This window comes from Miniopterus schreibersii, assembly GCF_964146895.1.
Source record: "Miniopterus schreibersii genome assembly, chromosome: 7".
In the NCBI taxonomy this organism is placed as follows: Eukaryota; Metazoa; Chordata; class Mammalia; order Chiroptera; family Miniopteridae; genus Miniopterus; species Miniopterus schreibersii.
In genome coordinates this window covers 11,854,676-11,871,031 of record NC_138108.1, presented here as the reverse complement: position 1 = coordinate 11,871,031, position 16,356 = coordinate 11,854,676, and the positions used below count along the sequence as shown (strand labels likewise).

General features: G+C 43.9%; 1 protein-coding gene across 2 annotated transcripts in view; it reads left to right on the top strand.

The window, feature by feature from the left end:
- Positions 1–16,356, top strand: part of TTLL4 (tubulin tyrosine ligase like 4) — a 33,169-nt gene that overhangs the window by 1,821 nt on the left and 14,992 nt on the right. For both annotated transcript variants that reach the window (XM_081142798.1, XM_081142799.1), the window contains exons 2-4: positions 13,053–14,628; positions 15,491–15,597; positions 15,958–16,021. In XM_081142798.1, the coding sequence (XP_080998924.1) occupies positions 13,151–14,628; positions 15,491–15,597; positions 15,958–16,021 (1,649 nt within the window). In that variant the 5' untranslated portion in view covers positions 13,053–13,150. The remainder of the gene's footprint in view (positions 1–13,052; positions 14,629–15,490; positions 15,598–15,957; positions 16,022–16,356) is intronic.

The window sequence follows — 16,356 nt, the reverse complement described above, 5'->3', positions numbered from 1 at the left end:
TCCTTTCCTCTCCCTGAAATCAATAAAGATATATTTTTTAAAAAGAAAAAAAAGAAAGAAAGGGCCAGGAGGTCATTCTGTAGGTTTGGAGCTCTTGACAGAGGTCTGTATGGGTGATGAAAGAAAGTTAAGAATGTGGGAGGTGGTTGAAGTCATGGAACGGAACAGGTTGCTGTGGGAAAGTTTGTGATAATAATTGCAGCTACCATTTATTGAGTACATACTGTATGCCAGGCAAAGTGAGAAGACTGAGCTTGGAGGAACACCAACATTGAAAGAATGGACAGAGGAAAAGGGATGGAAGAAGGAAGCAGAAGTATAACCAAATATAAAAATGAATATGTAAATGAAGTCACTTGCTGAAAACTGTCTCTAGATGAACCCTTAACTTTAGGATCTATCTGATACTCATGATGTGGAGTTGAGTATAGCTTCCCTACTAGATTCCTTTATGACCTTGGAATTGTCTGATCATAGTCTCCCTGGATTTTAGCATGGGATCAGATGCTTTGTCAGTGAAATATAGAGAAAAATTTTCTCTAATGTCCTGAACTTCTTACCCTCTCTTCTGGCAGAACTGGGAAGGCAGACTTCGCATTTTGGAACAAATACTGAGAGTACTAATTTCTCTTAGGCCCTGATATACAAAGGACCTTGTCTTTAGGCACCCTCATGGACATCCTGGACGGGCGGTGGTATTCTTGACCAGAGTTTTAGTCTCAGGACTCCTTTATGCACTTCAAAAGCTCTTTGAGGTCTTAAATATATATTTTTAGTGTGGGACATACATATATCTATATATATCTTGATATTTACCTTATTAGAAATAGAACTATTTATTAACTCATTTAGAAATAAATACATTACAGATTAACATAAGTAGCATTTTTTTCCTAATCCACACCAGAGAATATGTTTTATTGATTTTAGAGAGAGGAAGGGAGAGAGATTGAGAAGCATCGATCGACCGGTTGCCTCCTATATGCACCTTGACCAGGGATTGAACCCGCAACCTTTTGGTGTAGGGGACAGGACTCCAACCAACAAGGCCGAGTAGCATTTTTTATGTTACTGTTTCAAAACATTAGTGAGAAGTGTTTTTGCATCTCTTTTATGTCTAGTTTAATAGAAGACAGCTGGATTTTCATATCTGTTTCTGCATTCAGTTGGTTGGGATGTTTTGTTTTGATTGAATTATGAAGAAAATCCATCCTCGCACAGATATTTAGTTGGAAAAAGGAGGAGTATTTCTAAAGCCTTTTCAGATAATTGTGGTTTTTCTTTGGCACTATACAAAAGTTAACAAAGGGTGGTTTGTGAAGGTTAGTTGCAATGTGGAATGTGAAATTATATCAGTGAACTCTTCAGACTTTGTTACAATAAAATCTAATTCTCACTTTGATGGGATTTTTTTACCCATCAAAAAAATGGGCATGATTCTGTAACAATGTCTAATAGGTATTTGGAAAATACTGATTACTGAGATATGCAGATCTTCTAGATGTTGTCACATTTTATTATACAGTATTTAAAAATCATATTCATATTGTCACCACACTCATTAGAAAAATGGTTAAGTATTGGGAAGCTGTCAGGCTCATGGTGGCAGATACAAGTTTGCCAAAATTCTAATTTTCTCTTGGAAGCTTAAATTGTATTATTGGCAACAAATACTGTCAGTTGTTTCCCTTGAAGTGGCAGGCTTTGTGTTGTTTTTTTTCCCACCCCTAGGAAATATCTGCCAAGTGTCAAAGTCTGACTAACCCATCACTTATGTGTCATTCTTTCAAGTAAATATGGTGTTGCGCAGGAGATTTTTGCAGTCAGATGATGTTTACTGCGACAGCCATCATCTTCTGTCAGCCACATAAGTGTTTTATGTGCACTTCTCATTAATATTCACACAGAATATTAAAAAGACATATTTGAGGATTGAGACATACTTCTTACTGTGTCATCAAGGACAGTCTTAGGTACAGCTGGCAGTTGTTCATTCACTGTGTGGTGAAAAAGTGTGTGATGGCAAAGGGCCTAACTTGGTGCCACTGTCTCGATTCCTGCCTAGGCTCCAGCAGTTTGACCCACCATTGCTTTTGTACCATCAGTGGAAAAAGATCAGCACAGTAAAAAAGACAAACCACATCTGAGTTTTGTTAGGAAATAGTTCTACCTAGCAGAACCCCTGAGAGGGTCTTGGGGTTCCCTCAGGTTCTGTGGACCATACTTTGAGGACCACTGCTCTAGAACTCACCTCAGGAGGAGGAAAGAGGGTCCTTTCTGAAGCTGATAAAGGTCAAAGCTCAGGAGAGCTAGTCTTCTAGTTAAATTCAGCCTTAAACTGTTTTTTACTTTTCAGTAATTTATAGATTTGCCTCCTTCAACTCTAGCTGCTGTGAGCTGTATTTTTCCCTTCAGTTTTCTGGTTGTTGTTTTGTTTGTTTGGGGTGGGAAGGAGACTGAAGGGGGTGGGAAAACATTGATTTATTGTTCATCCATTCATGTATTCATTGGTTGATTCTTTTTTTTTTTTTTAATATGTTTTTATTGATTTCAGAGAGAGAAAGGAAGAGGGAGAGAGAAACATCAGTGATGAGGGTCATTGATTGCTGCCTCCTGCACGACCCTTACTGGGGATAAAGCCCGCAACTCTGTATGTGCCCTGACTGGGAATTGAACGTTGACCTCCTGGTTCCTTGGTCGATGCTCAACCACTGGGCCACACCGGCTGGGCCATTGGTTGATTCTTGTATGTGCCCTGACCAGCAGTCGAATCTGCAATCTTGGTGTATTGGGGCAACAGCCAAGGCCTTTCCCTCAGTTTTGCCAACTCCAGTACTGAACTGCAGAGCTACCTGTTTCAACTTGTGGTACTGACCCTCCCTTCTCATTAGGGCTAGGGTAGTGACCTTCCTTTCTCAGCAGGACTTTAAGAAGTTCATTGCTGGAAAAAAAAGTTCATTGTTCCTCCAACTTTCTTTAGGGAGACATAGCTTAGGATATATCTAATAAGAGAAAATGAGTCTGGTTCCTGCACTCCTCCCCATTTTATCTGGCTCCGTGTAAGTCAATTCTATCTTCTAGCAAAACTACTGAGTAATTAAAGTGATCTCATCAGAGATCTTTCAAATTGTAGACTCTGAACCATTTCTGATGTCCTGAGTTCCCCTATTGACCGAGGGAAGCTCCTAGATGGGGGAGGAAAAGGAAACTGCAGATCCCCAGAGTCACACACACTCCTGTAATAGAGGAGAGTGATTTAATCAGTGGGTGATGAATAATTGCTTTCTGTAGAAATAGATACCTTGTCCACGTTGGTCTGGCCTGGTCCCTGGAGACCTGGTGATTTGAGACAGCAGCCATAGATTTTCAAGCCTAGGGTGCTCATCATTCACTTACTTAAAGAGGAAACTTGAGGCAGAATCATCCCACAAAGAGTGGAAGGCAGAAAGAGATGGGCAGTTTCCGAATGCTGTTTAAAGACAAAGCAGGACATGAGATTCCTGAGACTGGATGTGTTAGAGGGGGAGAGGCTGGAGCCAAGGAAGTGTGTCAGGATTCTACCGTGACACTGCACCGGGTGAAGGGTGAGAGGGTAGGGATTGGGCCGAGCCAGCCATGCAAACAAAAAGAAAGGGATGTTTGAGGCCATTTTGTTTATCTTTAGAATGCTCTGCAGTTCTTTGCCCTTTCTTGTCCCTTTAATCAGTTGTTTTGAACAGCTTTGTGGAGGTATAACTGACATAGAACATGTCATCACTCCCAAGCTAATTGTTTTTTAAACTGTGTTCTAGAGGGCCCTAGCCCCCCCCCCCCATGAAGTTCCTGTGAGAGGAGAGTTGGGCAGCATTGCCAAGGAGGAAGCCAACTAGGGCAGTGATCGTCCCTTCTAGCAGGTTAGTTCTGCATTTGTTAGAGAGACACAGGGCTTCCCTGTAAAAACCTTCATGGTGCTTATGAGGCATAGCCATATGAAAAGAGAACAGTGGTAAAAGAGCCTTTGCAAAGTGTCAAATTAGAGGAATAAATACAAGCTGGGCCTGTAGATATATAAAAAAAAAAGGTGAGTAAAATATAAAGGTTCAGAAGGAAGAGGCTCAGTAAAGGCCTGCAGACAGGTTTGAAAGGTTTTTTCCAGGAGTTGAATGTTAAGACCCTAGAGATACAGGTTCCCCTTTTAATGGAATTAAAAGGGCAGACCCTGGAGATACAGATTTCAGTTCAGTCTGCAGGCTGTTGCAATCGTCCAGGTCTGGTGTGGTGGTGGAAATTAAAGAAGAAGCATGCTATGAAAAAGAATCTCCTAAGTTTTGTGTCTGGTTTGGATATGGAGAATAAGGCAGAGGAAGAAATCCGAAGTGACCTAAGTTTTCCTCCTAGGTGACCGAGAGAAAGAAGGTTCCCCTGAAAGAAATTGGATGGTCTAGGGTACAGAGCTAGTTTGACAAGCTGGATTGAAGTGGTTGGACATGGACTTGGAGAAGGTGGAGCAGACAGCTGGTGATGACATGAAGCCTAGGAGAGGTCAGGTCTGAAAAGTTCTCTTACAGATAATGGTCAAAATTGTGGGAGCAGATTGGTTTGATGTGGGAGAAGATAAAAGGTGCTGTGGAAAATTTTGGAGGGGCCCTCAGAAGGAGGGAAAGATATTGTTGAAGGACTTGGGTGTGGCCATAGCAGAATTTATGCACAGAGTAAAGTAGCATCGAGATGGTGGTAGGAGAGGAGCACCTCGCTGTTTAATCTGTAGTTCCATCTTGTGGCTTTGCTGGTCATACCTGTTGTAGACACAGTTGTTTATGCAGCAGATATTTAATGAACCCTGATTACATTTCCAGGGCTGGGCATATGCTGTGTGAACAAGGTCCCAGTTCTCACAGGGCCTTCATTCTAGAAGAGAAGATAGCAAAGGAATGTTTAAATAATTGAATCTCATACCCCATTGGTAACCTGTTTTAAACAAATCAGTTTCTGTTTATCTTTCCATTGTTTCTCTAGTTATAAGGCAGTATTAATATATAGTGATTTTAGACAGTGGAACAATAAAACAGACTGGAATAAGGTAATGTGGTGGGGAATGAGTGGGGGTATTGTAGTATTAGGATAGACAGGCTCCTTGACGTGGTGGTATTAGCTGAATACTAACTGAGCTGGCCATTCAGCCATCTGAGTGTTTTAGAGGGAGCAACAAAGACCCTGGGAACACGCCTGGTGAGGGGAAAAAGTGGCTGATAAGGTCAGGGAGCATTAGGAGTCAGATCACATACGTAGGCCTTGGAGCCATCCAATGGCTTTAAGCTACCTTTTTTTCTTAAAAAAATTATCTTTGTTGTTGAAAGTATTACAGATGTCCCCTTTCCCCCCTCCTCCATTAACCCCCTCCTCTCCACTCGCACCCCATCTCCAGGCCTTCGCCACAGATTGTCTGTGTCCAAGGGTTATACATAATATGCACATAAGTTCTTTGGTTAATCTCCCCCCTATCCCCATCCCTTCCCTCTGAGAATCATCAGACTGTTGCATGTCTCTGGATTTGTTTTGTCAGTTTATTTTGCTCATTAGATAAGCTACCTTTTAACAAGAGCACCACGGCCACCGTCTGGAGAATAGATTAGAAGAAGATGTAAGAGTAGAAGCAGGGAACCAGCAGATGAGAGACGATGGTAATTTGGACAAAGGTAATAACTGGAAGTGGAGAAGAGTGGATGGACTCAAGGACATATATTTGAAGCTGGAAGGACTTGTTGATGGGTTGAGTGAGTGGAAGTGAAGATCTGCTGAGATCAGGGTGAAGTCATCACCACAGGGCATGTTGGGAGTTTCTCTGTTGCATAAACACCTGTCCCAGGGACTTAGGCCCTTCGGCCTGGAACTTTTTTTTTATTGAAGTCTTCTTTGTACAATTACAGCTTATTTCCTGTCTCTGACTCTTAAAGGTTACGTGAAGAATCTGATTGATCATTCCTGTTTTATTAGTCCTCCCACTTCCCTTAGCATGACTTTGTACTAAAATCTGACGTTCCCATCTAATTTCAAGGAGATTAAAAGATAACATGTTCCTTCCTCTAGCGGTCGTAGAGAACTTTGAGCTTCCCACACTGTTCCCTTGTTTTCTTGACTTTAGCCCTAAAGTCCTTATCTCAGCTTCTAGATTCCTGTTTCTTAGGTTGGTGCTGACAGCAGCTGCTTTCTCAGTTCAGGCAAGACAGGATTTGTGTTTTGTTAGGTAGTGAGGTTTTCCCATAGACTCAGGTTTAAACAGCATTTCTCTCCTAAAAATTGGAGACCCCCTCCACCCCTGACATTGTGTGTTGATGGGCCCCAGAGAAGGTGCTATTAAAATTTCATCTGCCAGGTAGGGTGTGTACCTTCCTTAAACTCCCCGTAAGCAGTTTGCAAAGTCACTGGCCAGTTAGAGTGGAGTGTGCTGGGTGGCCAGTTCGTATTAAGGTGGCCACCTCCAGTGGTTACATTGAGAAGACTTGTGTTCTGGTGAGGCTCTTCATCAGGCATGTGACCTCAGCTCTTATACCTTAGGGATGACAGGTGAATCCCCCGTCAAGCCTGCTTCAGGTAATGGGCAAGGAGTGAGTTTTATTACATTGGCTGGAATCATTCACTGGTAAAATCCATTCTTGCCAGTCTAATTTCAAAGAAAAGTTGAAGTTGATTGTGTGCTGCTTGCCTCCTAGTCTGAGGAAACCAAGCTTCCCTTTAAGGAGTAATGACTTTTTCTTTTTTAACTTTTATTTTGAAATGATTTCAGACTTGCAAAAAAGTTGTAAATAGTACAAAGAATTCCTATTTACATTTACCCAGAGTTATCAAATATTAATATTTTACCACACTCGCTGTATTGTTCATTCTGTGAACTGTTTTTTAAAATGTTTGAGAGTAATTTGCAGACATAATGTAACTTTACATCTGAATATTTCCTAAAACAAGGGTATTCTCTTACATCGCCACAGTTTAATGATCAAAATCAGGAGATTAACACTGATATAATACCTTAAGCTGTTATCTTACCTCCCTTACTCAAATAGTATCAGCTGCTTTGTCCTTCACCTGTTTCAGGACCACATGTTGTATTCAGTTGTGTTTTTGTTTTGTTTTAATCTTCACCCAAGGATATGTTTTTATTGATTTGAGAGAGAGGGAGAGGAAACCTCAGTGTGAGAAAGAAGCATCAATTGGTTGCCCTCTGCACGCACCTGGGACCAGGCGTCAAACCTGGGTATGTGCCCTCACCAGGAATCAGACCTGCGGCTCTTTGGTTCACAGGTCAACACTCCCACACCGGCCAGGGCGGTTGTCATGTTCTTTAATCTGAATAGTTCCTCAGCCTTTCTTTGTGTTTAATGAGCTTGACACATTTGAAGAGTGCAGACCAGTTATTCTGTATGCTGACCTTCAATTTGGCCTTATCTGATACTTTCTCATGCCTTCAAGATGCGCATTTTTGGCAGGAAATCAGAGAAGTGATGATGTGTCTGTCCTCAGTGCATCATACCGTGAGGCATTTAATGTCAATTTGTGCTATTTCTGATGATGTTAATTTTGACCAGTTGATTAAGGTGGTGTCTGTCAGGTTTCTCTACTGTGAAGTTATGGTTTTTCCCTTGGTAATTAACAAATATCTGGTGGAGAGATATTTAGAGACAATATAATTATCCTATTTCCTACTTTTCAGTTGCTTTTTAGTGCCAAGTTACACTTGCAGCTGAAAAATCTAGTTACTGGTAATATAGCAAATATTACAAAGGTTCCCAAATAATAAGACAGTTGTGTCTTTTCACAAAAAAGAGTATTACTTGGCTCTGGCCAGTGTGCGTAGTTGATTGAGCATTGTCCCACCTATGCACCGAGAGGTCGCTGGTTTGATTCCCAATCGGGGCACACACCCAGGTTGCGGGTTCAGTCCTCTTTCAGAGTGCGTGCTGGAGGCAGCCGATCAATGTTTCTCTCTCTCCCTCTCCCTTCCTCTCTCTAAAACCAATAAAAATACATAATAGAAAAAACATAGAGTATTACTTGTACTATATACTGAAATTCTGTTGTGGAATAATTATTGCCTGCACCATGTGTTTTCCAAGAAGGTGAGATCACTTGGTGCTAGTAGTAATGAGTGTGATAACCACCAGCCCTTGAATGTTTAGCGTGGACCACGTACTGTGCTTTATGTGAATTTTCTAATTTGATCTCACCACTACCCAGTGGGGGTTATGGTTCTTCCTTTCTTGTCTTTTTCCCAAACATTCCAGCTGTGTTGTTTCAGCATTGAATGGATTTGCTCTTCATCAGAGCTCTGCTTAATGTGAATCACCAAGGGGTGGTAGCTGCTGACGCAGTATGGTTGTGAGTGGTGGTAATACCCTGGAGACTCTTGGAAAACTTCACACAAGTAATATGTGGTTGTTTGTTTGTTGTTTGTTTTTGAAAGATCAGACAATACAGATGCCTATGAAGTAAACTGGAAAAGTGGCCCACTCCCCTCCACTGCCCAATCCTTTATCCCACCTCTCCCCAAGATAACCCTAATAGTTTAGTGTCTGTTCTTCCAGACCTTTGCTTTTCCATTAAAAAAAAGTCCTGAGAGCCATTTCAGAGGGACTTTTCTTCCCAAGAACTGTTTCCTTAGCTGCTCCAACCTTTCTTTTCAGTGGGACATTTTCCTGTTTGGACTTAGACTAAGGAACTTAGCCAGGAATGGGCCTGTTTCTTCTAAACTTGAACTCTTGTATCCAGTTTGCCCTTTAAGCCTTCCTGTTCCCCAGGGATGTGTAGGAGCAAGAAAGGTATAAGCTTGGTAGCTCTTTAAAATGTTAGATTATTCAAAATATTATTTTACAGATGAGGCCAGTTTATTTGCTCCTAAAGTAAGTTCCTTGTAAGCTCTTGATTGGAGGGTCAACTGATGGTGGGTCCTTTGGACTTAGAGTAAGTATTGATGCCTTTGCTTATCTTTAAATAGTGGATATATGGCTAAAAAATGTATAAGTTTAGATTTGCTTAATTTGGGTGTTTTTGAAATAAGGCTTTCATTAGTGGCCTGTGTGAGGCTTTCTACATATATAAATACCTTTTCTTCTTCTTATCTTTCCTTTGATATTTCCTAAAATATCTCCTGGGAGATGGGCAACCTGTCTGTTGGATTCTAAAGGCTTACACGCAGACACAGCAAGTCTGTATCCTCACAGTGCACTTAGAAATTTGAGGGAAGCGTCTCATAGCCGTTGTGTCAGGAGCCCCGAGTACACTACAGAGGACAGTGATGTGTAGGAGCAAAAAAGGTGTAAGCTTTTTATGACCTTGCAGAAAACTGCCTTCTGGGTGTATGCTGTCTGTGGAACCTGGGTACCAGACATTATTTACCTGTCTGGACTTTGATTTTATGGCAGAAACCACTGTCTTTGTGTTAGATTTTAAAACTAATTTCTCACTTCCTCTGCTTTTTATATTTTGGGCCCTCTAAAGCTTTTTGAAGTTTGTCACTCTGCACTGGTGATGGGATCATTTCCTGGGACCTGAAGGGCAATGCTGTCGAGGGCAGCATATAGGAAAAGGTGGCCTGTGGCAGCAGTCAGGGGGCCTGGGATGTTAGCTAGGTCTCTGCTTCCCCAGCACATGGAGTTTTTATTTCATCAGGAATCTCTGTAAGGAGAAAGAAGAAAGTTGCTTTTTTAAATCTTTACCCAAGGATATGCTTTTGTTGTTGTTGTTTGTTTGTTTTAATTGATTTGAAAGAGAGGGGAAGGGGGAGAGAGAAACATCTATCAGTTGCCTCCTACATGCGCGCCGACTGATGCTCAAACCGGCAACCTTTTGGTGTGTGGGACTGTCCTCCAACCAACTGAGCCACCCAGCCAGGACAGAAGAAGGTTGCTTTTAGCAACCATCATTCCCTTGTCTACACCAGACACTCCTTCTGAACCCAAAACAGTGACACCACATTGGAGCATTTATATGTGATACTGTTTACTTCATGTTCTTGAAGCTCTTCTACAGAATCTCTGTTTACTTGGCAGTTCCAGGCACTGCCGTCTCAGCCAACCCTGGATATCTCTTACGAGCTGTGGAGCTATTTTCCAGAAAAAGATTTACAGAAACACCTCACCTGCTTGGCCCGTGTCCAGATAGGCTTTTCTGGGAAGACAGGTAGCCTTCTTCCAGGTTACCATTCTACACATCATAGGGACTCTGAGAGGAAACAAGAAGCAGGAAATGGCCATTGCAGAGACACGTGAGACCTGGAATCCTGTGAGAAGAGAATCCACTTTCCTCTAGCACTTGCCCAACTGTCCCACATAACATTTGGCCTGGAAACAGGCCACCCACAGCTTTGCCTTCCTCTTCCTCATTTGCATTAGGAGTCAAGCCAGCTAGATGCCTGGGCATTTGTGTTCAACATCCCTGGCACGGAGGAGTCATACCTTGTAATGCAGTGGGGCAGACACTGAGCAGTATGTGCGGAAGGAAAGGTTCTCTTTACCCAGCCCGGAGGTGGTGTGCAGTGACACCCATGGCCACCCGGGAAAGTGGTGGGATTGGCTGTGGTGCTGATAGCCTGCAATGGCATGCTCTGGGACACTTCACCCACAGAGGGGCTCAGTACAAACAGTGGAACAGTGTTTCCAACCTGACTTTTGTCTTATACCAGAAGCTTATGGATAATTGAGGGGATAGTGACTAAGTATGTGTTTCATTCCTATTTAAGAGGCAGTACGGAGTCAGACAAACTCCAGTTTTAATCTAGGCACCACTCATTTTTGGTTGTTTAATTATAGAAGGGTTACTTAGCTTTTCTGAATCTCAGATTCGTCATCAGTAAATTGAATGTGAGGTTTTTATGAGGATTAAATAAGATTATACAGGCAAAATGCCTAGCATGGTACCTGGCATTTGTTAGGTGCTCAAATTAGCATTCAGGAGTGCTATTGTGTTTTCCCTATATTTACTGTACTTTTTCAGTTTATTCATTTAACAGAATATTGAGCACTTACTGTGTTCCAGACACTGTACTGGGGACATCAGCTGGAGGATGTCCCCTAATTTGATGAGTAGCCCATAATAAAGCTCAGTGCAATAGAAACAATGATGGTGGCATGCACAGAGATGAGACATTCTGTTAGAACCAGGGAGTGCAGGAAGGCTACCTGGAGAAGGTGATATTTGAGCTGGTCACTTAAGTCTGGTGAAAGAGAAGGAAAGCGCTCCAAGGAGCAGCACTTGTAAGGATATGAAGGTGTGAGATAACAGATGCACATGAGGAACCACAAGTGGGGTATTTTTCAGGGTGTACCTGCCTGAAATTTCATTTCCTTAGTCCTTTCCTCCCATCACTGGGTGTGTCCGTTTTGTTAAATTGGTGGGGCAAGATGTGGATCCCCGAAAGGAGGCTATGTGAGCTGGGACTGAATCTGTTGAGTGTACGCAATGGATACACTCACGTATGTCTTGTAAAGCCACTGGCAGGATCTGACTTTCCGTTGCATGTGATTCTTTACAAGTGCACATCATTCCCTGCACAGTATTTCCAGAATTTGGATTTGGTGGAGGTCCTTTTTCTGTCACCTTAATTTGAGGTTCCTGGCATCAAAATCTAGTTGTAGCATTGATGCTCTTTTTAGCCCACTGTCATTTTGCGTATCAGCAGTGATGAGTTGTGGGGTTTGTACTCTACTTGAGAAAGAATCCACGTAGGTCAGTCTTTGCAGGGAAAGAGGGCGATGTTGTGTGGCTTTTGCGGGCATTTTGTTGGCAGACAGCACCCAATAGTTCCTGTAGCTGTAAACTGGAATCATGGGTCTTCCTTCGCCATTATCCTCATCAAATACAAGGTCTTCTCCCTGTTGAAGTTTGTGTTTTAAATGTAACTTGAACAAAAGAAAATTCTCTGCTAATTCCTTCCCTCTAGCCACTCTAAAACAATTGATGAGGAGGCCAGGATTCCATTCAGAATTAGCCCAGATGAGTGACTTATAGAAGGGCTTGTTCCCCCCACTCCTTCCTTGGATGCTTTCATGAAAGCTGGCCCACTTTTCCCTGCAATTGTGAAAACGGGAGAATATTTTGCACATTTGATTTAGAAAGTAAGTGACCATGCTGAATAGACTGTTTGGGACCCAGAACAGTCTTGTTCAGAGATTTTGCTTTAGAAGAAACATTAAATGAGGAAACATACGAGACAGGCTCTCCATCCCTGAGATCAGCCCAAACTGAAGCCTGGGATTTGGACTAAAGAAAGCTCCTACCCTCTTCTTCTGGCCTCTGTATTCGACTCTCTGAACTCTCCTGACCCACTGTGGCTGCTGGAAATAAAGTCATTTTAAGTAAAAAATGTTGGTATCTACTTCCATATTGTGTCTTCTATTTCCCTCCAACACATGGGATGGAATTTAAGTCTGTACAATTGGCAAGACTGTTGAAGAGATGAAATTACCGTCTCAGCTCCAGAATGAACCCCAGAGGTCAGCAGGGGATCCTCTGCCCATATCTGAAACTGTCACACTTAGCTATGAGAAGCAGACCACACCAGGGGCTTTTGAGAGTTGGTCAGGGAACATGGATGTAAAATTTGTTTCTTGAGTGATCTTTGACCTTTCAGAATTGTTTGATCAGTAGGAAGATTTTGGCTGGTTTCTCTGCCACCTCCAGACTTGCCTTATGCCTAGCCATGCTGGTGTTAGGGGAGGGAAGGAGGCCACTCGTGTAAAGTTGTAGATCGTGAGAAAAAAGATGTGTTTTGTTTTGTTTTGCTTTTTTAGAGGAAAGAGCTCTCTAAGTGAGAGAGTGGCAACATTTGAACAGACTCTCAATGGCAGAGCCTTAAAGTCCCAGTCCTTGGGACTTAACCAGTCCTAAACCTGTAGCCAGGTTTGATTGTGTGAAGGCAGCAGGAACAACCTAGAAATCTAGTGTTCTCTCAGGGCCCCAAATGATGACCAAGACTGATCATCCAGGAAATACTGAAGTGGGACTCTTGCTTACCCAAGGACCACTTCCACATTGTATTTGTTCTCCTGGGACTGTAACATTCCCAATTGTTTCCCCTTCAGGCTGACGGACTTCAAGGATGCAGCTGTTGCTACTGGAGTTGTGTGACACCTTGCCTGAGCCGGGCTATGAGGCCATGTGGCCATGATGTGGGCCCCTCATGGCCTCAGCAGGAACAGAGCACTACAGTATTGGCCAGGGAAACAGCTTTAAACAGAGTGGCACCTTGGGCACAGTGCCTGCCCCACCACCCAAGAAAACCTCTGAGGGCCAAGCCTGGTCTCAGGTTCATCAGCAGGTGAAGCCAGTCTGGAAGCTGGAGAAGAGGCAAGCAGAGACCCTTTCAGCACGGTTGGACCCACGCCTCTTGCGTGTCCCCCCCCAGCCAGCATATTTCTTTTGCCCCAGCACTTCCTGTAGCTCTGGGCCCGCAGCTGCCCTTGCAGGCCACAGCAACGCCTGTTACCTGCCTCCTCTCCCGGACCTGTTCAGCAGTTCCCTGCTGTGCTGCCACCCCAACTATAGGCACAAAACATACCAGCCGCTGGAGTCTCTCTGCTTGTGTTCAAGCCCATCAGAAAAAAGCAAACCTTTTTATCTCCCTCAAAAGAGCCTCCCTGTCAGACTCACTGCCAATCAGGCCACTCCCACGGTCTCCCCCATGGCCCAGCCCGGGGTGTCCTCATCTACAGATCTGTACCTCTCCCTGGGAGCAGCTGGGGAGAACCCCTCAGGGAAGAGGCTGGCCTCTGCCGTCTCAGGGAATATCCCATTTCCGCTCTCCTCCCCTTCCTCCTCCTACAAGGCCATGCTAAATAACAACTCCATGCAGCCAAACAGCACTAAAGTGCCTTTATCACAGGCCACAGAGGGCCTGAAGCCAGTATCCTCCCCCAAGATCCAGCTTGTCTCCTGGCATCATTCAGGGGGCACTGGAGACTGTGCATTCCAGCCAATCGAACACAAGGTACCCAAGAGCAATGGCCTTGTCCTACATGGTGCCCTTGCACATAGCACCCTATCTACCCCTAGCTCCTTAGACACTTCCACCACCAGTGTTGCCTCCCCGCAGTACAACCAGAGTAACTTAGCCATGCAGATAAAGCCACATCCCTGTGGCCTGGATGGTGACTCCGTTTCTCAGGCTCTGACCAAGGAGGTTCAATTCACTGAGGCCGTGAGGAAGTTGACTGCAAGAGCCTTTGAGAAGCCGAGGCAAGGCTCCCAATTTGAACAGTCTTGTTTTGTGAGCCCCAGAATGCAGTGGGATCTCCTCAACAGGCACAGGCGGTGGAAACCTCCTGTGGTAGGCCAGCAGTTCCCTCAGGATGCTGCTGGGGCAGACAGTAGGACCCTCCCTGGAGCCTCGGACACCTTGGAGGTGGACAATACAGTCTTTTGCACCAAACGCATCAGCATTCACCTCCTTGCCTCACACAACAGTGGGCTCAGCCACAGCCCTGCCTGTGGACCTGTGATCGACTCCCTACCACCTGGAGAAGACAAAACTCCAGCTCTGCCTTCTCCCTCTCAGCCCTTTGGCTTAGCTGATGTGGCCACTGGCCTCTCCTCCATCCATCTTGGGAAGGAGGGGCCTGAAGAAGCCAGGGAGCTGGACTCACCTGCTAAGGATACTGGGTAAGTTGGAGAAAGTTTGTGGTTCATTTAGAGCAGTGCAATGTATATACCAAAACTTGCTGACACTGACCCTGTGTCTCTGAAGGTTGGTTTTATTTTTTAGCTGCCCTAGAATTACGGTTTTCCCTTTAGGGCAGAGGTCAGCAAACTACAGCTTGCAAGCCAAATCCGGTACACTGCCTGCTTTTGTAAAGTTTTATTGAAACACAGCCTCCACCATTATTTTACTACTGTTGCTGCGGTAGGGTTGAGTAGTTGTGACAGACTGAATGACCCACAAAACTGAAAATATTTACTGTCTGGTCCTTTAGAGGAAGAGTTTGCTGACTCCTGCCTTAGGTTATAACCAGGGAGAAATTAAAATTCCAAACACACAAGTTGGGGCCTGTGACTTTTCTACTTAATTCCTAACCAAATCAGGTAAATCATTCTTGGTATGACAGCTGTTTCAGAGTTAGGGCATACATGTACTTGGTTTCTTCTCCTGGCCCCTTGTTACTAACTTGCTTCACCAAGGCCTTCCTTGTTCTTAGTTCCTAGAGTGGTCTTGGGACTTTGAAGTCAATTACCAGACATTCACTGATGGTATTTTGAATGCAGAATTTTTGACTTATATGCTCTGAAGGACTTCAAAGAAGATGGAAGACATAGTGCCTCTCTGCAGAATAGGGGATGTAAGGTTGAGGAACTATGGCTAGACCTATGCTCTGAAGGCAAAGGAAATAAATTGTGAGATTCAGGCAAGAGACAGCAGGTTGGTGACTGGGGAAGAGACAAACACTGGGAGTTGATGAAGGAATGAGAATCTAACTGTGACCTCTTTTATGGAATTGACTGGGCTTGGGCCATGATTCTCTTATAGTTCAGCTACTGACCTCCAGCTGGACCAGGTTGAGGCTGAAGATGTAGAAGAGCTGGTAGATGGTTTGGAAGACTGCTGCAGCCATGATGAGAATGAAGAGGAGGAGGGTGAGTAGGGGACCCTCTCACCTCCAACTGGGAATTGGTCACCACCACTAAGGAAGAGGGCTAACAATTGTGTACTAGGTCCTTGACCCACTTTATCACCTGCATTACTCATTCACCTTGGGGGTCCAAGGGTGGTGGGTAGTGGCTTTTGAAGGACTTTGTTTTCTAGTCCTTCTGTCCCACCAGTCTTGCTTTCTCCCTGCTGCTGTCGAGCTCAAGGAAGGCAGTGCAAGGCAGCAGGGTGGTGCTCGTGGCTCCGCAAGAAGGCTGAGCCAGGATGTCCAAGGAAGAGCTGTCTAGGCTTGGTGAGTTTGTGTAGCAGCCTCTCCTATTCAGAACTACTCTGCTTCCCCCCACCAGGAGACTCAGAGTGCCCCTCATTCAATGCTGTCTCTCCCAGCGAGTCGATAGCAGTGATCTCTCGGTGAGTGTTGATTGTGTAGATCGTTGGTAGATGCTCATTTTTGGTCTCTTTAGGATTATAGAGATTAATCACCTAAGTCATTAATGACCCTGTTGACCTCCACTCATTTTTACCAGATTTTTTACATTTGGGGCTTTAGTTTTCAAACAAGGAGCAATAGAAGGGACCAGAAACATATTTTGTCAGTTGGACTTAAAAATAATATCATGCTTCTTAGGCTACAATTTGGTCTTTATGCTCCAAGAAATCATTCAAGTAATAGACCACTAATTGGAGCTTTTTGAAATGCTCTTTTGCTGCCTTCTGAGGTTAGTTTTATATTGGGAAATAAGACT